The following is a 24,857-nucleotide window of genomic DNA, read 5'->3' as shown; positions in this document are numbered from 1 at the left end:
AACTTTATTGGTTACAGGTAAGAGGCATTGGTCCTATCCGACTATCCGCCTTCAGCCTGTTTGCATGAAGACCGGAAGGGTTAACACCAGCAGGGGAAGCCCCTGCTGATGCACATTAACTAGGTACTCCCCCGGGGTCACCGCTCGGGGGCGCGCTTTAGGCCCTGACCTCCATGGGCTTTGTACGAGGCCACACCCCCCAGAATACTTTACCAGACTACCCTTCAATATTTGGGGGAGGTGATGGCACTCCTCCCCTCCAACGCATCTACATAACAATACCCCTACCAATGCCTAACTGCCAAGACCAAATGAGTTGTGACGATTTGCTACGAGGTAGGCGATGTGAGATTTTGACCAGCTTCGGCCCATTTGAAGCTGAAGCTGATACAGGCTCGTCATATCTTGAGCCCAAGCAGAGCGTCGTCACACAGCAGAAGGATAAGCAGTATGTGCCACATTCTCAACTTTATTTACACTTCTATGCTGAGAGAATACAAACATGCATCTTGCCTCTGCGAGAGCAGAGAAGCAACTCCTCTCGGAAACAAAGAACACCGAGAGAACAGTGAAAAACAGGAAACCAGTGAACGTCACTTCCAGTCTCCCACTCCCATGGGAACCCAACAGTAACTCTGACTGTGGAATGCAAAACAAAGCCTTGTGACTGCAGTTGCTGCTCAGTGAGGGAAATAGAAGCCAACAGGCGAAACACCAAATGGCCGGTGCCAATTTGCCAAGTGGAAAAAATTCCTACCAGGCCCCTTAACGGCGACCAACCGAGGTCCATAGCAAGGTCAGAAGGGGAACCTTAAAGGGTGGGCGGGAAACTGGAGCAGCTGTGCAGACCAAAGAGGGAGATCCCAGGGCCGCGCTTGCCTTAAATGAGGCAAGCCACACCCCCTGGGCCAGCCGATTGGCTGGCTCAGGGGATGACGCAGCCCGAGGATTCCCCTGACCGCGTGGGGGCTGGAAACCAGTGTCCACACGCGTGTTGGGGGCGTGAAGCCCGCAATACCACCTCCTCCTGATGTCAGAAATGGCTTTGTGGCAGATCACAGTGGTGTTCACATGTTTCATTCAACGAAGGTACAATTTGTATACTTAAGTAGTTGAGCTGCACACTTGTAGCATGTGTGGCAGAGCTGTAAATGTGAAAATGGCCCAGTCACTGCATACACAAATGCTGGGCTAGTGTGTCTTATGTGTTGGATTGCTCCCCAAGCCTGATGAGGATATATTTAGGAGGACTATCTAATCCACTCTTCAGCATAGAGGTGAAACGCCCATCTCTCCTCCTTCCTGTATAGATCCCAAGGAACGAGCTCATGTGAGAAGACACACCCTACAATTATGCAGCGTGGGGTTGAGCTACTACAGAGCAGCCGTGCTTCAGCTGGGGGAAGGAAAGCTTTTGCATGGCTGCAGTCGTGGCTGTTGGCACGGTGAGCTTCCTTTAAAAAGGTTGTTCTGAAGCTATTATCTGAAAAGTCTGCCCGTCGAGCGATGAATCATCCCTTGCACATATATAAAGGTCATTATAATCATAGGACAAATTGATGCGAAGGTACATAAATTTGCCTTTATCATTCCCGCCTTTGCCTGGGAATATCTGAGTGTAAGGCAACATTACATAAAATGCCAGCCATCCTTCTGCAACCATCAGTCACTGAGGTTAAAGCGGGGGGGGGGGTATTCCAGCTGTGTGGGCTACAGACTAGTCCTCCGATCTGAGCTAGACCACACATTGGAAGTAAAGGCTCTTGTGATGGAATGCACCTATACAGTGGTACCTTGGTTCTCAAGCTTAATCCGTTCTGGAAGTCCGTTCCAAAACCAAAGCATTCCAAAACCAAGATGCACTTTCCCATACAGAGTAATGCAAAACGGATTAATCTGGTCCAGACTTCTAAAAACAACCCCTAAAACAGCAATTTAGCATGAATTTTACTACCTAACGAGGCCATTGATCCATAAAATGAAAGCAATAAACAATGTATAGTGGTACCTCGGGTTACAGACGCTTCAGGTTACAGACTCTGCTAACCCAGAAATAGTACCTCGGGTTAAGAACTTTGCTTCAGGATGAGAACAAAAATTGTGCGGCAGCGGCGGGGCGGTAGTGGGAGGCCCCATCAGCTAAAGTGGTGTCTCAGGTTAAGAACAGTTTCGGGTTAAGAAGGGACCTCCGGAACGAATTAAGTTCTTAACCTGAGGTACCACTGTACTGCAGTCACACAATCAATCAATCAGTAACTGAACTGGGTTCCACACAGTCACAAAAAAGATAGCCGCAACAACAACGCAAAATAAATAGCAAAAACAGACAGACCTCAACGTAACACTCAAAATGGAAGTGTGTAACACTCAGATCGGAAGCATAACACTCAAAATGGAGCACATTCAGCTTCTTAAAAAAGTTCGCAAACCGGAACACTTACTTCCGGGTTTGCAGTGTTTGGGTTCCAAGTTGTTTGAGTACCAAGGCATTTGAGAACCAAGGTACCACTGTATATTAAAGGCCTTCCAAACAGTAGTATGGATTAAGCCAAACTTTCTCTCTAGGAAGAAGGGTTTGGGGTATTTTTGTATGGAAGAGCATTCCATACAAAAATGGAACGTGTCCAGAGGAGGGCAACCAAAATGGTCAAAGGCCTGGAAACGATGCCTTATGAGGAACGGCTAAGGGAGCTGGGCATGTTTAGCCTGGAGAAGAGGAGGTTAAGGGGTGATACGATAGCCATGTTCAAATATATAAAAGGATGTCACATAGAGGAGGGAGAAAGGTTGTTTTCTGCTGCTTCAGAGAAGCAGACACGGAGCAATGGTTCCAAACTACAAGAAAGAAGATTCCACCTAAACATTAGGAAGAACTTCCTGACAGTAAGAGCTGTTCGACAGTGGAATTTGCTGCCAAGGAGTGTGGTGGAGTCTCCTTCTTTGGAGGTCTTTAAGCAGAGGCTTGACAACCATATGTCAGGAGTGCTCTGATGGTGTTTCCTGCTTGGCAGGGGGTTGGACTCGATGGCCCTTGTGGTCTCTTCCAACTCTATGATTCTATGATTCTATGTTCCACCCCATCTCCAGCCCCGAGATATGCAGCTCAAATACAGTTCCCATACCAAACTACTAGAAGTGATATTTGCTGTGCAGTTCTAAAAAGCAGTGTGGGGCCTCTCACATACAACCCCATTTAAACCAGCATCCTTGAGGGTGTTTAGCTGTGCATTTGCTAATGATCGTAGTTTACAGACACTGGTTGCCCCTGGCTTTTAAGAGAACAGCAAGGTCACTTCGCCTCCACCACCCACCCCACCTTTGAGTCCATTTCCAATTAACTCCCAAGTTACTCAACATCCTATACATAATATATGACAGAGCAGTTTGGTGCAAAGAGCAAATGAACAATCCTCTCCGAAGAGCTCATTAAGTGTCTCAAGGCATCTCCCCTTGTGTGCCATCAGAAAGGCAATGTCAATAAAGCTCAGCTCCTGTGACACCAAATCATCTCTGCCATCGCCTTGGCCTGCATCCCTATGCTCAGCAACTCTCATGAGGAAGCCTGCTTTGGTCGGGGTCTATCAGTAAATAGCTCAAATCAAATCCATTATGCAAATCTTATTAAAGCTAAGTTTGCTCAAAGCAATGCATTGGATCATTCATAATTTCGACTGCACTCTGTTTGGGGGAGAGGAGGAAGAGAGCCCATTGTAGCCTTTGTGACCAGTTGACAGCAAGCCTATGATAATTGTTCATAGGAAGCTACCTTATTGCGGGTCAAACTATTTGTCCTTCTTTTTATATATATATATATATAATATTTTATTAAGTTTTATCAAAGAAAAAGGTTACATAAAGAAAAACACAAAGTAATATAAACGTACAAAAAACATCAGAATACATTAAAAACAAGCAGTTGACATATAAGAATAAAAAGAAAAAAGAAAAAAATCAAAAAGAAAAGAAAAGAATTAAAACACTAAAAGAAAATTCAAAAAGTTAAAAAAAGAAAATCCCTCTCTTTGCTTTCTTACCATTCATAAACCTATTTTCTTGACTTCCTCACACCCCCTTTCTTGTATTCCAATTTGAAATTAATTAGCAAATTCCTTCTTATTAATTTTCTCCTTAATTATCTTTCTTCACATATTGTTTGTTCCTAATTTTCATCTAATATCTATCCCTTCTTTCATATTCTTATTTTACCTTTTTTACTAGAACCCATTCATTTCATTTCAATGTCATCAACATTCAAAAATTTTACAATGTTTTTGTAAATAGATTTTAAATTTCTTCCAGTCTTCCTCCAACAACTCTTCTCCCTGATCTCGGATTCTGCCCATCATTTCTGCCATTTCCATATAGTCTAAACTATTTTTCCTTCTAACCCAGGGGTCAGCAAACTTTTTCAGCAGGGGGCCGGTCCACTGTCCCTCAGACCTTGTGGGGGGCTGGACTATATTTTTTGGGGAATGAACAAATTCCAATGCCCCACAAATAACTCAGAGATGCATTTTAAATAAAAGCACACATTCTACTCATGTAAAAACACGCTGATTCCCAGACCATCCACGGGCTGGATTTAGAAGGTGATTGGGCCAGATCTGGCCCCCCGGGGCTTAGTTTGCCTACCCATGGTGGTGGTGCCTATTGAGACTGCTGGGGCAGAAAGCAGGGAGCCCAATGGTAGACAAAGCCAGAGCTGCCACCACTGTTTCCATCCCATAATTTTTCTACTCTGACTACCAACAGCTCTTTGGGATCCCAGGCAGGGAAAGGTCATTCCCATCCCCTGTCCCGTCCCCTGTTGCCAAATGAAGAACTCGAGTTCGAGTTTCAGTTTTTGCCAGAGTCTTTGATGCATCCATCAGAGCAACACCTGGACAAGGCAAGGGCTGAAGGCACTGCAGGTGAATTATGGGGCTAAGTCTGAGCTGAGATCTTGATCCAGTGAGTGACACACACCCTATTACTTCCTTCTGAAGAGCAGGGCGGGAACAAGACAAAGCACAGCCAATGACAAGCATCCAAGGACTGGGAAAGCAAGCTAGAACTCCTGCAGGTTTGTTGGGCCTTGTTCACCTCCATGCTGCTGTCTCCATGTTTTTGGTGATGGAAATGGAGATGATGGAGATGGAGTCAGTGCTGGTTCAGAATCTGGCTTACTATCAGCACCTCCACAGAAGGAGGAGGCACCTTCCTGGCAGGAGGAAACGTTGGTGGCTCCAATTTAGGAGATGTCTAAAGGGAAGTTTTCCTTCTGCACATATGTTTTCCCTCTGCACATAACTGTTGCATTATAGGGAAGCATTGCATCTCTTTCTACACATAACTGTGGCCTTATGGGAAGTCTTGCTATGGGAAGTATTGCTTCTTTTCTCTTGCATTCTGGGAAGTCTCGCTTATAATCTTCTCTCTGTTTCTGCACACACTGTACGAACTTGTTCCAAATACCAAGACATTCCCTCATCGCTCTGTTCACCTTAAGTTCATGGTGACTTGTACTCCATGCATAGCTGACCACATCTATAGAACTTGATTATTGTATTCTTTCATGTTATGATCAATCATTAGTAATTGTTTTATAATTAATTAGGAGGTTTCATGCTTGTCTAGTCCCAACCTCGTTTCCCAGCCTTTAATCTACTAGTGATTAATGTTCACATGTGTCAGGTCTGCCTCTAGATCCCAGCTCACAGAGGACCAACGCCCGGTGGATATAATGTACAAAAGTCTTTATTGAAGTTTAGTTTCCATTTCAAAGCTCTGGGCTCACAGACCCACGTCTTGACGCTAGACCGGCTAAGTCCCCTCTGACTCACTGCTCCACCCACACCAGTTTAAGATTCTAGCCCGGCTCCACCTCTTACGCTGTTCTTTCCTTCGCTGGGTCCTTCTGCCCTCTGGAGTTTCCTCCTTCCTGGACTCCTCTGACGCTGAGCCCCCTGAGTCTTGCCCCTCCCTCCGGCGGGCTTTAGGACCTGGCTCCCTTCCCGGGCTCCCCGCTGTGCCGCGCTCCTGTACATTTGAACTTGGCGCGCGCGCCCAGCCGGTGACTTTCCTTCTGACCGTTTCCCCGCTTCCTGATGTGGGCGTTGCCAAACCTGACTCCTCTCCTCCCTCTGGTGGTGAGGACACTGGTCCCGACTCCTGGGACTCCCCCTCCCCACTGCGCTCTGGTGGAGAAGCTGGTCCTGATTTCCAACTGCTGCTCAGGGACTCCCCGCTGGCCCCTTCCTCCTGGGGCTTCCCCCCTGGAACCCCCCTCGCTCTGGCCACCGGCGCTCCCTTCTGTGAGTCCTCCGATTCGCTAGAGAGGCTTGTGGAATAACTCTGGCCACTGTCACTGCCTGCGCCCCCCTCGTACTCCTCCTCCTCACTCTCCATTTGCTCCCCCTCCTGTGTCTCTCCTTCTGAACCCCTGACATCCATCCCCCCCTCGAAGCCCCCCCTTCCCCCCTCCCCCTCTTCAGGTGCGGGTTCCGGGTGCTCTAGAGTTGTCGGGGTGAGTTCAGGATACAGTTCGTCCCCCGAGGCGTGCAGCCATCGTGATAAGTCCGGAAAGTCCTCCATGGGCTCGTCGACTGCGATTCCCTCCGCTTCCATCTCCTGGGCGGTGTGTTCAAAATCTGAGGCCGCCCCCAAATCACTCAAAACCCCTTCTCCCCCTGTCGCCTGAGGTGACGCCACTTCCCAGGGTCCCTCCGGCTTGTCTCTGCGCCATCCCACTTCGGGTTGGTCCTCCCACCAATAAGATCCCCCCGTGCCAAAACCTGAGAGCGAGCCCTCTGGGGAGCTGCCTCCCGGAGCCGAGTCCTCCGCTGACGAGAAACCCCGGAAAGTGCTGGCCGAGAGTGTGGGTGTGAACAGACAATCATCGAAAAAGCCTGCCGGCATAGGCTTGTGCGGGAAAAGTGTATGGAATTCTTCCTTGAGCAACTGCTCCTCCAATGCGTAATCCGGCACCCACCTGTTGGCGCTGGCCGGGGTGTCCTCTGTGGCGAGAAGATATTCAATCCCGTCCTCCCCCCACCTTGAGTCTAAAATCTCTGTGGCTTCGTTGAGTGGCCCCCTTCTTGGCGACCCCCCCCCTTTTTGGGCGCTTCCCTGAGCGGGTCTGGCGCTGTCCCTGGTGCCTGAAACCTGTGGGGCTCTTTGTAGGGTGTGAGCACTGATCTATGAAAGACCGGGTGCATTCTGGACCCCTCCGGGAGTGTTAACCGGAAGGCCACTGGGTTGATCTGCGCCTCTACTTGGTAAGGCCCTAGCTGCTTGTGCCCGAGCTTCTTCTTGGCCAATGATCTGGCCGGAACTGCCTGGGCTGCTAACCAGACCCAGTCTCCTACCCGGATGTCTTCCCCAACCCTCCTGTGTCGGTCTGCCTGCACTTTGTAAGCCTGTTTCGCCATCTCTAACTGCCTCCTGATCTGCTCGTGGATCTCCTGCAACTCCGCTGCCACGGCCTCTGCTCCCTGCGGCTCCCCCTCCCTCACTTTCTCTAAACCCGGGAAGGTTCTGGGATGCCGCCCATTGTTGGTGAAAAACGGTGTCACCCCCATGGACACGTGTTTCATGTTGTTGTAGGCAAACTCGGCTAGCAGTAGGTAGTCCACCCAGGTCGAGGGCTGCTGGTTCGCGTAGCATCTCAGGTACTGCTGCATGATGGCGTTGACTCTCTCCGCCTGTCCGTTAGTCTGCGGGTGTCGCGCCGACGCCAGGCTGACCTTGACGTTCAGGAAACCCATCAGCTTTTGCCAGAAGTTGGATATGAACTGGCGCCCCCTGTCGGACAGGATGGACCGTGGTAGGCCGTGCACCTTGAACACGTGGTCTATAAACAGCTTGGCGGTCTGCTCGGCTGTGGCCACCTTCGCGCAAGGAATGAAGTGGGCCATCTTGGTGAACAAGTCTACTACCACGAGTACTGCCGTCTTGCCTCTCGAGCTGGGCAGATCCGTGACAAAGTCCAGGGCCACCCTCTCCCACGGTTCGAACGGTGTCTGTAGCGGTTCCAACAGGCCCGCCGGCGGCTGGTGTACTGGTTTGGCCCTTTGGCAGGTGTCGCACCTCTTGACGTATTCCGCGACATCCCCCCGCATCTTGGGCCACCAAAAGTCTCTGGCTACTAGGTCCACCGTCTTCTCCTTGCCGAAGTGTCCCGCGCTGGGCGCGTCGTGCAGCTGTTGCAGGACCCTCGCGCGGAGGTTGTCTCCCGGCACGTAGAGGGCTCCTTTGCGGATGAGCAGGCCGTCGCGTATTTGGAAGTCGTCGTCCCTCGCCGTGCTGCTACGCACCTCCTCCATCTTGGCTCGCGCGAAGGAGTCCGTCTGCAGCGCGCGACGCACCGCGTCCAGGTCCACCGTGGCTGACGCGCATGCCCACGCCTTTGGTGCGAAAATATGCTTGGCCTCCGCCGGCGCCTCTTCTTCGAGATACTGCGGTTTCCTGGACAGCGCGTCCGCCATGATGTTGTTGTTTCCAGGGATGTATTCTATTCTGAAGTCGAAATCTGCAAAGAACTCCGCCCAGCGGATGTGTCTCTGGTTCAGGAACCTCGCCGTGCGCCAGTACTCCAAGTTCTTATGGTCTGTACAGACCTGCACCGTGTGTTTGGCCCCGACGAGGAAATGCCGCCACGCCTTGAAGGCTGCATGTATGGCCAGTAACTCCCTGTCCCAGATGGTGTAGTTCTGCTCCGACTTGCTGAGTTTCCTGGAGTAGAAAGCGCACGGCCTCCAGTCCCCCTGGTGGTCTTGCTGCAACAGGACGGCCCCCACGGCCCTGTCTGTCGCGTCCGTCTCCACTCTCATGGGCCTGCTGGGGTTCACGTGTAGCAGGTGTTCCTCGGACGCGAAGAGGTGCTTGAGCTTCTGAAAGGACTGCTCTGCCTGCTCCGTCCAGATGAACTTCTTCTTCTTGGAACTGAGGGTGTCAGTGATGGCCGCTGTCTGCATGGCGAAACCTTTGATGAACTTGCGATAAAAGTTGGCAAAGCCGACAAACCTCTGGACTTCCTTTCGATTGCGTGGGCTCTTCCAGTCCAGCACTGCACGTACCTTGGTACTGTCCATGGCGAGTCCCTTGTCGGACAGTTTGTAGCCCAGGAAGTCCACCTCCGTCTTGTCGAACTGGCACTTCTCCAGCTTGGCGTAAAGCCGGTGCTCCCGCAGCCGCTGCAGGACTTCCCTGACATCTCTCTCGTGAGCCTCCGGCGACTCCGAGAAGATGAGGATGTCGTCCAGGAAGCAGACGCACTTCTCGTAGAGAAGACCCGCCAAGACATGATGCATGAATGCTTGAAAACAGTGGGAGCCATTTTGTAATCCAAAAGGCATAACTCTATATTCATAGGTGCCCAGCGGCGTAAACATGGCCGTTTTCCACTCGTCACCTTCCCTCACGCGAATGAGATTGTACGCTCCGCGCAGATCCAACTTGGTAAAAATGCGCCCCTTCCGCACCGTCGCCAGCAGGTCATCGATCTTGGGCATAGGGAAGGCTGAGGGCTTAGTTTTCGCATTTAAGACGCGGTAATCAACTACAAGCCTCTTTTGGGGCGTGTCCCGCTTCTTTACAAAGAATACAGGGCTGCCCCCCATCGCCTTGGACTCTCGGATGAATCCCCGCTTCAAGTTGTGATCTATGAACTCCCTGAGCTCCTGCAATTCATCCTCAGACATGGAATACAGCTTCCCCGTCAGGAGCGTCGCCCCCAGCAGGAGGTCAATCTTGCAGTCGTAGGGTCTGTGGGGAGGCAGCTTGTCCGCTTCTTTCTCGCAGAAGACCTCCAAAAACTCTTTGTACTTGTTAGGTACCGCTTGCAACATGCCCAAGTTCAGCTGTGGTCCATCCTCGTGCTCCTCATCGTCCAAGTCAGCCAGGATGCAGTGTTCTGCGCAGTAGGAGGAGCCGAAGGTCAGTTGCCGCTGGTACCAAGCTAATGCCGGGCTGTGCCTATCCAGCCAACTCATTCCCAACACTATGGGCGTGTCTGACAGGCGGGTGATGTTGAAGCTGATGACTTCGCGGTGATTACCAATGCGCATCACCATTGGCGGCGTCTGCTGTAGCACTTGCCCTCCCAGTAGCTCCCTGCCGTCCACCGTGACGACGTTCAGAGGTACCGTCGCTGGCATAAGGGCTATGCCATGTTGCTGGATGAACTCCATGCCTATAAAATCTGCATTGCTCCCAGAGTCAATGGTAATGGGGATTTCCACAGTGAGCCCATTGGGAAGTTGAAGGGATGCGGTGAGCTGCACTACTGGTTTGGGTGGGAGGGGGTCTGTGGGCTGTAACATTACTGGGGATTGCTTCACTGACTTGTCTGGCTGGCCCCCAGTGACTCCATGTCCAGCCAGACAGTGGAGTTTTCCTGCTGTGATTCACTCTGCTGAACTGCTTCTGTTACTGTCGCTGCGGCTGCAGTGTGCTTGTGAAACCGCTGGGGACACTCTTTCGCCATGTGCTGAGCACTGTTGCAGATGTAGCACTTCCTGGTCCCTCTAGGAGGCTTCATTTTGACTGCTCCCGGCGTTAGGGCTCCGGCTGTGGACTGAGCCTTAGCACCACCTATCTCCATCGGCTCCTCTCCTCCTCCCAGCGGAGGCATGGATCGAGCGTGCGCCGCTTCCTTGGGAAAGGGGGGCGGTCCTCTCGCTGGCGTGCGTCCCCAATGCTCTTCCTCCTTGTCCCAAGGGCGTCCTTCCAGCCTAACCCCAATCGTGAGTGCCCTCTCCACAACGTCTTTGGTGGTTTGGGGTCTCTCTCCCCTTGCAATTTCGTCTTTCACAGCTCCGTTCAGCCCCTCCCAGAACAGGTCTCTGACGGCAGACGATTCTCTCTCCCAGCCCATTACATTCACCAATGCAAAAAAGCGTGAATGATATTGCCTTACAGTGGCTCTGCCTTGCCTTAGTCCGTGAATCTCTTTCCTAACGATATCCACATCAATCTCAGACAAAAAACACGCATCCATCACTTTAAGGAAGGCACCCGCATTTTGGAGGGCTGGATCCTTATCTCTCCAGAGATTGCGCAGCCAGGATTTAGCCTCTCCCCGCAAATGCGATACTATAAATCCCACTTTCTCTTCCTCTCTTCTAAAGTCTTTCTCCAGCAGTTGCAGTGCATATACTACATCTGCTCTGAAGTTAGGATACTGCTGCAGGTTCCCATCGAAATGCGACACAAGGCTCCCTCCTCTGTTCCCCAGCCCAATCCCCTCTGGTCTGGCAGCCGGTAGCCCTTGTGCAGTCAGCACTTCTAACCTGGTTCGCAGATCCTGGCAGGCAGCAGCTGCTTCCTGTTCCTTCTTTCTGGACGCCAAAATCTCTGCGTTCAGCTGCGTCACGGCATTTTGCAAACTTGCTACCTTCTCTTCGGTAGTCATTTTTCAGGTATTCGTGAGCTCGCGAAGTACCAATCTTCACCCCTCACTGCTTTCCCGCATGTCACGAGGTGATAAAATTGGTGTGGGTGGAGCAGAGAGGGGACTTACTGTCAGGTCTGCCTCTAGATCCCAGCTCACAGAGGACCAACGCCCGGTGGATATAATGTACAAAAGTCTTTATTGAAGTTTAGTTTCCATTTCAAAGCTCTGGGCCCGCAGACCCACGTCTTGATGCTAGACCGGCTAAGTCCCCTCTGACTCACTGCTCCACCCACACCAGTTTAAGATTCTAGCCCGGCTCCACCTCTTACGCTGTTCTTTCCTTCGCTGGGTCCTTCTGCCCTCTGGAGTTTCCTCCTTCCTGGACTCCTCTGACGCTGAGCCCCCTGAGTCTTGTCCCTCCCTCCGGCGGGCTTTAGGACCTGGCTCCCTTCCCGGGCTCCCCGCTGTGCCGCGCTCCTGTACATTTGAACTTGGCGCGCGCGCCCAGCCGGTGACTTTCCTTCTGACCGTTTCCCCGCTTCCTGATGTGGGCGTTGCCAAACCTGACTCCTCTCCTCCCTCTGGTGGTGAGGACACTGGTCCCGACTCCTGGGACTCCCCCTCCCCACTGCGCTCTGGTGGAGAAGCTGGTCCTGATTTCCAACTGCTGCTCAGGGACTCCCCGCTGGCCCCTTCCTCCTGGGGCTTCCCCCCTGGAACCCCCCTCGCTCTGGCCACCGGCGCTCCCTTCTGTGAGTCCTCCGATTCGCTAGAGAGGCTTGTGGAATAACTCTGGCCACTGTCACTGCCTGCGCCCCCCTCGTACTCCTCCTCCTCACTCTCCATTTGCTCCCCCTCCTGTGTCTCTCCTTCTGAACCCCTGACAACATGTAATTCCCACCCCTCACATGTAATTCCCGCCTTGCATTTGCATTAACCAATAGGCAATGAGTTTATTTGTGTTTGTATCAACCAATCAGCCACAAGTACACCTGTGGCAATGTTTGTAATATTCAATAAAAGAGAGTTCCCGGGGCTTCCCCGGCAGACGCCTCTCACATGACACCTACTACTCGTCTCCCGTGATTTTCATTCCTACAGATGTCCAATAACACAGAGGCAACCTCTGTCCTCTGTCAACCTACTTGGACCCTCCCTGGGATCCACCTCCTGACTCCCTGAAACACTGCCCCCCTCCTCCAGCTCACACATTTCCAGATTTCACCTCTATCATCCCGCTAGGACCTTCTCCCTGAACTCCTCCTACTGCTCCTCAGGATTTGACTGTCCTCTCCACATGGGCGTAGTTAGAGGGGCAGGGGGCAACTGTTCCACCTGAATCAAGTAAATAAACAAAATACTCAACTAAAAGTCAAAATAATCAGAATATTTGAACTCGAAATGCTCACTGAGGTCACTTGGATGATGTTGTGTTGTATTCTAACGGTGCAACTGGCAATCCGGCTGAGTGATAGGCGTGGCCTCCACAAACCGACCAATCGCATTTTAGGTAGCTCAGTCCTGCCCCCCTCCAACAGAAATCCCATACCCGCCCATGACATCTCCATGGGGCTCATGAGATCACCTGCTAATCGGAGATGACACAGAAAGAACCCAGAATCTTCTGCATGCAAAACAGATTGGTCAAATTCATGCTGTTCTGTTTTGGTTGCAATGGTTTTACTAGGCTTCCCCCCGCCCCCATAATCACAACTTTCAAACTTACTTTTAGAATGATTATAATGTTGTAACCCCCACCCCCGGAACCTTGTGGCGGAAAGCGGGTAAGAAAAATTACGGATAAATAGATGTTCTACTACTGAGCTACTGTCCCTGTTGCATAGTGAGATGAAGAGGCAATGCCTTGATTGGTTGATTGGCACCAAATAAGGCCACGACTGGGGGCGGGATTCAGACTCCAACATCTGTCAACCACGTTGGATTCAGACACAGACTCTGTCATTTTAGGTCTCGATAATAAATCAAAACTAATTCCTTACATAGGAAACGTGTTAAGGACTAGCAGAGGAGATAATAGCCTGTGTTAAAAGAAGACCAGCTGTGCCTAGTTACATATTCTCCAGGCTACTACAATAGGAAGGGAATTTGTGGGAAACTGCTGTGTTGCAGCTGTTAGGGCTGGAGGTTTTCTCAGTACTTTAAAAAGGACAAAGTATGTCCTGTCCATTTGTTACGGATAACAAGGTCCTCAACATGTCCCCGCACCTACTCAATTTTCTCCTCGCATCAATCATCAGCCACTTACTCAGAGAGTTTCATGGATGAGGGAGGATTTGCATCTGAGTCTCCCGAATCAAACCACTGTACCACACTGATTCACTTTTTAACACTCTGAGTTTGAATGCTCTGGATTTGCAGGGAGCCGATAGCAGTGGCATAGCATGGGTTGCTGATGCCCGGGGCTAGCAAGTTGCCATAGGAGCACTCTCCCACCTGAACCAAGCAGGGCCCTGCTGCACCACCTGCCTGCCCATGCAGGGGGGAACCCAGCCGGCCAATGTTGCCCTTGGCGGGCGAATTCTTCCAGCACCCAGGTAGAGGAGTGCCAGGCTGGGCAGTGCTGGGGTCGCCCCTTGCCCACCTCCCTCCATGCAAGCCCAGGCTGTTCTGCCACCTTTGCCGGGGTGGGACAGGGATCCCTGTGAAAGTCGGTGCTGGGGGCACCTGATTGCACCCCCTCAGAATTTTGCACCCAGGGCCGTGCCCCCCCAGTCACCCCACGCTACGCCACTGGCCGCATGGAAATTTGGAACGACAGAGCGTAAATGTCCAAATGCAAATTCACATCTGGGAGACCCCAAGCGATCGTTTCTTCCACGTCCCCCTCCACCCACACAGTATTAATCCATTAGTTAATTAATACCTTGCTTAACTGCCAAAGCAGCTTCCAGATTGTGCATGCACACACAGCCACTTCCTGGTTGTACTTACGACATCTATAAGCTGTGCAATGGACAGTCCAAAGCGCACAATGACCACGTCCGAAATATTGGCCACCGGCCGGGACCACTTGTTGTACCCAGAGAAGAGTTTCTTTAGGAGGCGCTCCTCTGCGTGGGCTCGGGTTTCGACGTGGCTGAATACTGCGGAGAGAGCAGAAAAATTGTGTGCACGTGTACCTAAATCATTTATTCAAAAATGGGATAACTATAAGAGATATTTACAGAATAATAACAGCGGTACAATATCTATGGCAGCGTTTGAATGATCCATGTCTAAACAAACTGTTAAGAAACAAGCAAAAAGGTACGAATTGTTGTAAGAAAGTATTGGAAAATACAGAAAGGTAATAATGATAAGTACAAAACAAAACAAAAATTCCTTCCAGTAGCACCTTAAAGACCAACTAAGTCAGTTCTTGGTATGAGCTTTCGTGTGCATGCACACTTCTTCAGATACACAGAATGATAAGTACATTCATCACCAGAAAGGTTCTATGCATCAGGAAAGGATAGGAAGTCTATTCTATGTTAGGAAAAAGATAGGGAAAAAGAGACTGCATAAACTTAATTTAAATTTAATTTATGTAAACATATGTAAGATTATAGGGACGCGGGTGGCGCTGTGGGTTAAACTACAGAGCCTAGGGCTTGCCGATCAGAAGGTCGGCGGTTTGAATCCCTGCAATGGGGTGAGCTCCCATTGCTCGGTCCCTGCTCCTGCCAACCTAGCAGTTTGAAAGTACGTCAAAGTGCAAGTAGATAAATAGATACCGCTCTGGCGGAAAGGTATACGGCATTTCCATGCACTGCTCTGGTTCGCCATGCTTAGTCATGCTGGCCACATGACCCGGAAGCTGTACGCCGGATCCCTCGGCCTGTAAAGCGAGATGAGTGCCGCAACCCCAGAGTCGGTCACGACTGGACCTCACAGTCAGGGGTCACTTTACCTTTATGTAAGATTATTAGTACACGATTGTTTTCATCTTGGTATGTTGTGTATGTTACCTATGAATTTCAATAAAGTATTTAAAATGGGGGGGGGGACAAAACAAAACAAACATGTGTACCTAAAGTTATAAAATGAATAAGGGAAAGCACAGGTTTCTCTAAACTACTTTGTGCATGCTCTTCTGCCCTGGAGCTCAGTGAGATATGTTGTTTTTGTTTAGTCGTTTAGTCGTGTCCGACTCTTTGTGACCCCATGGACCAGAGCACGCCAGGCACTTCTGTCTTCACAGTGAGATATACAGACCTTATTAGGCTCACAGCAACCCTGGGAGGGGCAAGTTGAAAATGGCAGCTGCCCCACCCTTTCCTGCTGGTCTTTTATGCAGGGCTGTGGAACTCAACTCGGCCATAAGCTCTTGGCTGGCTCATGGGTGTAGCTGAATGTGTGAATGGGCTCCACTGAAAACGCACCACATGGGAATTCTCTCTGTGTTGTGGCAGCTCCATTCACTCAAACGTCTTGATGCTGCAGATGCCATGGGGTGAATGGATGCGGTACAGAGTTAGGGATGTGTTGGGGAATGCCTTCTTCACAAATGTCAGTACCAGTGGGCCTGATCCGCAGCACATGTGGATCCTTTGAATTTCACATCTCTGGGTTTTGCCCTGCGTTTCTCAGCTAAATAGAATACTGCAAAATGCTTTTTAAAATGCATGTTTTAGAATAAAATGCAAGGTTTGAGAGCAAATACATTCAGAAGTGCATATTTTGTGAGGAAAATGTAATCAGAAATACCACATGAATATGAATTTGTGTGTGTTTCTTTTTAAAAATCACCACATGAATGCGTGTGAAATTGATGTAGATTGAGAAAAAGGCTGATGCACCCATCCCTATGCAGAAGATATTTATCTGCGGATGTCTCTAGGAGAGTTCATTCACCCAGGCAAACCAATGCTTGATCATGTATGCTCACCACTCACTGACTGTATCACCAAGTATTGACTTGCATGTGTAAACCTGCCCTTCATTGGAGGGCACCAGAGGGCTGTGCACCGAATTATGCCAAGGCCTGAATTGGGGGATCTGGGCACCATTTGAGTCAGCTAGAGGTCCAGCGCTGAGGGCCTTCTGGCGGTTCCCTCATTGCGAGACGCAAAGCTACAGGGAACCAGGCAGAGGGCCTTTTCGGTAGTGGCGCCCACCCTGTGGAACGCCCTTCCAGCAGATGTCAAAGAAATAAACAACTTCCTGACATTCAGAAGACATCTGAAGGCAGCCCTATTCAGAGAGGTTTTTAATGTGTGACATTTTAATGTACTTTTAATCTTTGTTGGAAGCCGCCCAGAGTGGCTGTGGAAACCCAGCCAGATGGGTGGGGTACAAATAATAAATTATTATTATTATTATTATTATTATTATTATTATTATTATTATGACAGCCCCAGGTTACTGCAGGTCGGGTCTCATGACCCAGAGTGATATGGGTCTGTCGGGGAGTGGGGGAGTGGGGAACGAGACAGGCAAGAGGAAAATGGTGGAAGGGCTGAGAGTAGAATGGACCTACCACACCAGGTATGTCTTATTGGGAAAACATCGGAGTGGGGAGGTGGAAGACTTTGGGTGCAGGGTGCGGTCTTTCAGGCTTGGATGTGGGTAATAATAATAATAATAATAATAATAATAATAATAATAATAAAATTTTATTATTTGTACCCCGCCCATCTGGCTGGGTTTCCCCAGCCACTCTGGGCGGCTTCCATAGAAACCAAAAATACACTAAAATATCACAGATTAAAAACTTCCCTGAACAGGGCTGCTTTAAGATGTCTTCTGAATGTCAGGTAGTTATTTATCACTTTGACATCTGGTGGGAGGGCATTCCACAGGGTGGGTGCCACTACTGAGAAGGCCCTCTGCCTAGTTCCCTGTAGCTTTGCTTCTCGCAATGAGGGAACTGCCAGTAGGCCTTCGGCGCTGGACCTCAGCGTCCGGGCAGAATGATGGGGGTGGAGACGCTCCTTCAGGTATACTGGGCCGAGGCCGAGGGTTGTGGACTTTCTGGCCTGACCTGTCTTCCCAATGCCCTGGCCCCAGAAGCAGCACCGCATGGGATAGCATTCTCCCCATGGCAGCGGGTAATTGGAGGATTCTCCCTTGTGGGGTGCTGAGTGGTGCTGCTTCCCAAGGCACCTCTCCTGCCGGGAAGGTGCTCACAAAGGATCGGCACCACACGAAAAAGGACTGCTCCACCTGCCAGCTGGTAAACAGAGGGTTCCATCATGTGGGGTGCAGGCTGCTGATCCTTCATGAGGGGCCTCCCTGCAGGGAACGCAGTTATGAATGATCAGCTCCCCACAGAACTGAACCCTCCTATTCTTGGTCTGGAAAGGGGGAAGGAGATGCAGAGGGCCTCCTCCTCCCCCCCCTCTACTTGTTATGTTTAATTCGGGTTTTTAAAAACCCTAATTAGTCCCACCTCCAAATTGCTCTAGGGCTGGATATGGGGTAGAGTGGATGAACCCCCAGTCAGATGCCTCCCAAAAGATGACATATTTATCCAAGTGCTTCTGGTTATACAGTAAACGGTGATTCTGGTGTTCACAAATAGTACGTGGTACAGCTCTTCCCATGAAGGGCTGTACCACCTCAAGCTCCAGAGTGGAGGAATGTTGGAATGCTCTGCCACTACAAAAGCATTTCCTGCATGAGAAAAGCTAGGAAGTGGGCATGGTGGAGGAGCTGTGCTGAAACCCTTCTTCCTGACCTGCTTGCTTTCCACAGGCAGGGAAGGTTTCCCTGTATGGAAGCTTCAAAGGTGGGATCACACATCTGAGCCAGCAATGAGAAAGGGCTATGATCCAACACCAGAAACAAAATCATCTTAACTGCCAGGTGTCATCACAAGCAGGCAAACAGTCACCTACAACACTCTGGATAGATTCAGGGACTAATAGATGCCACACATGCCAAAAGCAAGCTTGAGAACTGGTGACTAGTTCATAGAATCATAGAACTGTGAAGTTGGAAGGGACCCTAAGGCTCATCTAGTCCAACCCCCTGCAATGCAGGAATATGCGGCTGTCCCATGCAGGGATCGAACCTGCAACCTTGACATCATCAGCACCATGCTTTCACCTGCTGAGCTATAAATACTGAAGGTAAACATGCCTAGATTCACCTCCCTTTTTATGAATACACACATACAGTGGTACCTTGAGTTAAGAACTTAATTCGTTCTGGAGGTCCATTCTTAACCTGAAACTGTTCTTAACCTGAAGCACCACTTTAGCTAATGGGGCCTCCTGCTGCCACCACGCTATTTCTGTTCTCATCCTGAAGCAAAGTTCTTAGCCCGAGGTACTATTTCTGGGTTAACGGAGTCTGTAACCTGAAGCGTCTGTAACCTGAAGTGTCTGTAACCCAAGGTACCACTGTACAATGGTTGTTTCCATGTTTTATGCTCTATACCCTTTCCTGGTATCTTTCTCGATGCAGGGTGGGTTGTAACTATTTTTTAACAAATGGGATAAATTTTAGCTGAAAGCCAGTTGTGAATCATAACATCCTTGCCTATTAAAGTCTTTCAAGGAAGTGGTAAGTTGCGATCAACGCATGTGCCGGATTTCCTGATCTTAAAAAGAATTACTAGGAAGCAAGCCCCATTGAACTCTCTGGGACATTTGCTATTTGTATTGTTCTGGCTGTTACAAACAGCTAAGAAATAGTGGGAAGAGAAGTGGAGGAAAAGCAAGGACAGACCAGCATTGTGTATGTGTGTGTGTGTTGCCTTTTGTTCCAGTGTGTCCATTTTGCTACGTATCCAGGAAAGCTTCCCTTAACCTATCAGGTGGAAAAGTAGATGTTGTGTTTTACATGTAAGTAAACATGTTTAAGGGGACATGGGTGGTGCTGTGGGTTAAACCACACAGCCTAGGACTTGCCGATCAGAAGGTCGGCAGTTCGAATCCCGACGACAGGGTGAGCTCCCATTGCTCGGTCCCTGCTCCTGCCAACCTAGCAGTTCAAAAGCACGCCAGTGCAAGTAGATAAATAGGTACCGCTCCCGCAGGAAGGTAAACGGTGTTTCCCTGCGCTGCTCTGGTTCGCCAGAAGCGGCTTAGTCATGCTGGCCACATGACACAGAAGCTGTACACCGGCTCCCTCGGCCAATAAAGCGAGAAGAGTGCCGCAACCCCAGAGTCAGTCATGACTGGACCTAATGGTAAGGGGTCCCTTTACCTTTACCTTTACCTGATGAATGGCTGGAGAATGGGCTCCCAAGTTTGACATGGATTTTCTTTATGACCATAGGAAATTCCTTTTCTCCCAGTTTCAGTTCCTCACTGATAAAATAGCCTAGCTAGCCTACCTTGCAAGGTTGTTTTTCTTTGTTTGCTTTGGTGGGGACAAATACATGCAAGTGAGCATTTTGCAAATGTAAACAGGCCTCATAAATGATAAATATTCATAGGAAAATTAACCAATTTAGAATAGGGGGCAGGAACAAGGTTTCCAAGAATTCCTTTGATTTGGCCACCCTCCCCCAGTTCTTCTCCCCAAGCATTTATATCTGAATCAGATAACCAGCTCTCTCGGGCGAGATTTAAGTTAAGGCCGAGGCCCTCACTGGCTTGAAAAGTTTAAGGCTGAAGCAGAATCATTAAGGGAACTCTCTGAAGTGCATCTTGGTTTGTTTCGGTAAGCAAGCAAACAAATGATTATAGTCCAGCTTGGCTCAGAAACTGCCAAGAAAAAAGGCTTTTGCAATCTTTACAACCACCTTCCCAAGGCGAGGGTGCAGCGGAGGGGGAAAGCCAAGATGTTTGGCACAGAGAGCCACTAAACCACTTCCATTTACATGGGGGAAATGAACTCCTTAATGCCAATAAAACTGCTCCAGAGTAAGCAGGCAGCGGATTGCACAGCCACCGTTTCCACTAGTGCTCAGCAAAGCTTTTCATGCTTTAGCCTGTCCTGGATTATATTATATTTTCTTTCTTTTTGAAGTGGAATGGGAAGGCTATATCTGGGGATAATAAGACACCCTAGAAGTAGAGAGGGAGAGAAAACAGGTGCTGAGAGCAGGGAGGGAGGAAAAGAGAAACCAGACAATAAAAAAAGGGAATGAATTTTCACAAAAACCAGCCTTTGCAACTAGGAGTGTAAATCAAATTAGCCCCAAGGTGGCTAATGAATTTGCCACTCCTTCTAGTGCTTTTCTGAATGTATTGAGATTGTTATTATGGTGCAAACAATCTTTTCAATAGTCGTGCAGAAGTAGGACATACATATTGCAGACTGGAGAGAAAGTTGAGGCTGGTAGTGGCATTTGTTGTTGTCTATTGTTCCTAGTAAGTTTCTTGCTGAGGTTAAGACCTCTAAGGTGGGGTTTGAGGACCCTGCTCGCACTGGCAAGGGCTGTGCCCTGCCTTCATGGCATCCTCTCTGACATCTAAACCCTGATACCTACTCCCAAAGTCACAGCAGCTGGCTGTGGTTGTTTAGCAGCAAGGCATCCTAGATCTCTGTTTCAACATGTGGTGTAAACCTCAAGGGAGTGCTGGTGAGGTGTAGCAGGCAAAGTGCTTGTCTATGCCAGCCTTGCCTAGCCTGATGCTCCCTGGTTGTTTTTTGGACTACAAATCCCACCATTGCTGACCATTGGGGCTGGTGGGAGTTAAGTCCAGGGAAAGGAACAGACGTCCTCTGTACACTGAAGGTCCTATGTTCAGTCTCTGACACCTGCAGTTGAAGGGAGCAGGTAGGAAGTGATGGGAGAGGCTCCTCTCTGCCTCCATCTGGAGAGATGGTCCCGTTCAGCCCTACATTGGGTTGATGGCCAACCCACTTGAGCTGAGATCAGGCAGTAGAGACTTATCCATAAGGGAGAATGAATCTCTCCATTCCACAACTTCAGCCTAGCTGCTTTCTTCCTTACAACCGGTCGAGAGGGTGACACTGGCTGCCAGGGTCCTCCTCAGTCTCAGTGTTAGAATCATGGGGTTTTAGACTGGGAAAGGGACCACAGCAGTCATCTAGTCTGATCTCCTGCAATGCAGGAATCTTTTTGCCCAGTGTGGGGCTCAAACCCACAACCCTGCCATTAAGAGTCTCATGCTTCTGCCAACTGAGCTGTCCTGCCTTCTTTATGCAGAAGCTCCCAGATTCAATGCCCAACATCTCCTGGTAGGGCAAGGCACTATTCCTTGCCTGAAACCTTGGAGAGCCACAGAACAGCATCAAAGTCTGGATTGGGCTGGATGGACTAATGGTCTCACACAGTATAAGGCAACTTCCTGTGTTCCTGACCTTGTACAACTCTGCAGGGAGGCCAAACTAACATTAATTGGCTTTATCTGTGGCTGGTCCTGGATTGCTCCCCTCCTCTGTGGGCCTCCCTGCCTTCTGCCCAACAGTCATAAAGGACTCCTGCTGCCCCACCTTACCTGGTTCTTATGGAGCTTTCTTTCCGGCTGAAACTCACAGGATGACCTTGACCCCTGCTGCTGCGTCCCAGCCTAATCTACCTCACAGGGTTGTTGTACGGATACAATGGGAAAAGGTTTGTGCGTTTGCTTGTGGGCTTCCCCGTGCGAAGGAAGACATCCAGATGAGGGAAGCTACATTCCGAGAGTCACTGTGTTTTAAGGGGGCTGGGTTCTAATCTCGGCTCTGCCACAAGGCTGATGTGCTGACTTTGGACCAGTTTCGCCACATAGCCTCCCTCAGAGGGCTGGTGCTGCTGCTGCTGCTGTTGGGAGAAACTATCCTGAGTTTTGTTTTTAAAACGAACGGGGAAGGATTTATTGCAACATGAGAGCCACCGAGCATGTGCAAAGTGCAATCTTTCCATACTGCTGACTAGCCCTGATCAACCCTTGCAAATAATAATAATAATAATAAAGGGTTGTATGTATTCAGACTAGACGCATGAGAATTAACCAACCGAAGCCCATTAATTTCAATGGGTCTACTCTGAGTAGGAGTAGCACTGAATGCACCCCCCAGAGCACATTTATATGCCTCTAGCAAAAGGCAAACAATACTTCAAGCAGTTATCCCAAGGCGTTTAAAAGAAAGCAGGGAGGAGGAGACGGAGGGGGCAATTTTAGGAGAATTTCTCTTGCTGCAGAGCGACAGGCGCACGGGGCTTCTGGCCGGGGTGTGGGAGAGAGAAATCGGCACACACAAAAAAGCGTGAAACTTACCAGGGAAGAAGTTTGCGCAGAGCAGTAAGAGGAGATGCTCTTGAAACGCGAGAAATCCCATTCTGGAGAGCCCTCGCCGACGCAAAGCCATCCCCCTCGCTCCGCTTTTGGTCAACGCACCCATTCCTTTCGCGTCAACTTCGGCCCCCTCGCCATCCTCGCCTGGCCCTGATCCATGGCCCCCCCGCTCGCCCGACCGCTCTGCCTTGAGCAAGAAAGAACCGGTTTCTGGGTCCGGGTCCGGGTCCCCCGCCTGCTTCACAGTACGCCCTCTCCCAACAAAAACAGAACCTCTCCCGGCAAACAAAAAAACAGCGTGCGCTACTAGCCCTCTTGATCCTCCGGGTGGCCCCTCTCCGCCCGGATTCTTAGCACGGCGCTGCGCAGCTCGGCGAGGTCGGTCTGCAGCTGTTGGTCCCTTCCGCGGGATCCTCGATCTACTCAAGGCTGCTTCCCTGCCTTCGCCTCTTGCCTCCGCTGTCCTGCCTCTGCTGGGCTGGGCTGAGTTTTAGGGATGCGCTTCTCTCTCTCGCCACATCGAGATTGCCTCTCCCTTTTGACTTCTCTGCGCTCAGATTGGGCGGCGAAGGCGGGGGAAAGCCAGTGGCATCTCTCCCCTCCCCGAGCCGCTGTGGGCTTCACCAGGCGGGACCGACCCCCCATCTTCTTCTGAAGAGGCTGGGGAGGGGAGGGAGGGAGGGAGGAGATCCCACGATCAGTGGCGTAGCGTGGGTTGTCAGCACCCGGGGCAAGGCAAGTAATTTGCGCCCCCTAACCCGTGGATTTGCGCCCCCTAACCCTAACCCCCAGATGTTGCGCCTGGTGCGCCGGCCCCCCCTGCACCCCCCACGCTACGCCACTGCCCACGATTCCCACCACAAGCCACGCGCAATAGCCCGGGAGAGAAGACCAGTGATTGTGTTGTTAAAGAACTGGGCGGGGAGCGGGGCGCTCCCAGAACTGGGAATGGAAAGATATATATTCTTCCTCTCCAGATTTACACCTCACATACATAATTTCACGCTCCCCGCATCTTCTTTAAAGCTACAGTGGTACCTCCGGTTACATACGCTTCAGGTTACAGACTCCACTAACCCAGAAATAGTACTTCGGGCTAAGAACTTTGCTTCAGGATGAGAACAGATATCACACGGCGGCGGTGGCGGCAGGAGGCCCCATTAGCTAAAGTGGTACCTCAGGTTAAGAACAGTTTCAGGTTAAGAACGGACCTCCGGAGCGAATTAAGTTCTTAACCCGAGGTACCACTGTACTTCCTCCGCCTTCCACCGATTAAAAAAAAAGAGAAAGAAATCTTGCAGTCTCAGGTTTTGATTGTTTTGCACTGGATGAGATGCGATCCTATGCACGTTTACTCAGAAGCAAATCCCGTCTGCTGACTTCGATGGAACTTACTTCCCGGTAAGCGTGTACAGGATTGCAGCCTTCCCGGATTCATCTTTTAACTCTGAATATTTGTTTATAGCAATCTCATGGGGCGGGGGGGGGCATATGATTTGAGTTCCTGGTCGAAGCAGACACCGTTTTAAGGCAACTTTTGTGGGTGATCCGCTCGTCGCTGGCTGTTTGCGTGCCCACGCGCCCGTTTACTCCGCATCCAGTGCTGCTGCCGGTTTGGGGAGCAGTGTGTCCACACGACGTTAGCCACTTTTCTATTCTAACCTGCCCTTTCGGATGAAACCGTCTGCTTTGATGCGTTTATGAATCGAGGCTGTGCACACCTTACCAGCTTTTAAAGCGCAGCCGAGTCGTTCTGTTTCTCAATTCGGATCGAACCTGGCTTGGCGGGGTCGAGAGGAGACTCATCAAAACGCTCTATATAACAAGCAAACAAACAAAAAACAGGCTAGATGAAAGATAGATTGTGGCTCACACCGTGTGTACACTGCTTTCCAAACCAGTGGTGAGAGCAAGCTAGATGCAGAGTAAACAGGAGTGTGTACACAGCTGGATAAATGGCCTAGCTGCCTTTTAAGCTGGCATTGTGTACACAGCCTTAGTCATTGGCGGCTGCATGGAACCTGTATGGATCCCAATTGCTGGATTGGAACCATAGTGATTGAGGGCAACTGGTAGGTTTCCTGCAAGCGCCTGATTGGCTGCTGTAGTTGCTGTGCTTGCAGGATACAATATCCCTCTTTGATGACGGCTGCATACTATCTCCAATACTGAAGGTGGCGTGCACCTGAATTCCAGGTGCTGGGAGTCACAAGTGTGGAGAGTTGCTGTTGTACTCTGGTCCTGCTTGAGGATTTCGCACAGACGCCTCATTGGCTGCTGTGAGCAGTAGCGTAGCGTGGGGGGTGCAGGGGGGCCGGCCGCACTGGGCGCAACATCTGGGG

At 50.2% G+C, this 24,857-nt stretch overlaps 1 protein-coding gene across 2 annotated transcripts in view; it reads right to left on the bottom strand.

Moving 5' to 3' along the window:
* Window positions 1-23,156, bottom strand: part of CHRNA4 (cholinergic receptor nicotinic alpha 4 subunit) — a 93,188-nt gene extending 70,032 nt beyond the window's left edge. The window contains exons 1-2 of one of the 2 annotated variants that reach the window (XR_014565646.1): window positions 22,498-23,156; window positions 14,327-14,478 (exon numbers count right to left, since the gene is read on the bottom strand). Coding sequence is in view for 1 of the 2 variants with exons in the window: in XM_083744329.1 (XP_083600455.1) it covers window positions 14,327-14,478; window positions 22,498-22,621 (276 nt within the window). In the remaining variant the exon portion in view is untranslated. The remainder of the gene's footprint in view (window positions 1-14,326; window positions 14,479-22,497) is intronic. The other variant, XM_083744329.1, reaches the window with a different exon arrangement.
* Window positions 23,157-24,857: the final 1,701 nt, after the last annotated feature.

Source organism: Podarcis gaigeae, assembly GCF_964106915.1.
Source record: "Podarcis gaigeae genome assembly, chromosome: 6".
In the NCBI taxonomy this organism is placed as follows: domain Eukaryota; kingdom Metazoa; phylum Chordata; class Lepidosauria; order Squamata; family Lacertidae; genus Podarcis; species Podarcis gaigeae.
The sequence above is the reverse complement of the archived record's forward strand: the minus strand, read 5'-3'. Positions and strand labels throughout refer to the sequence as shown.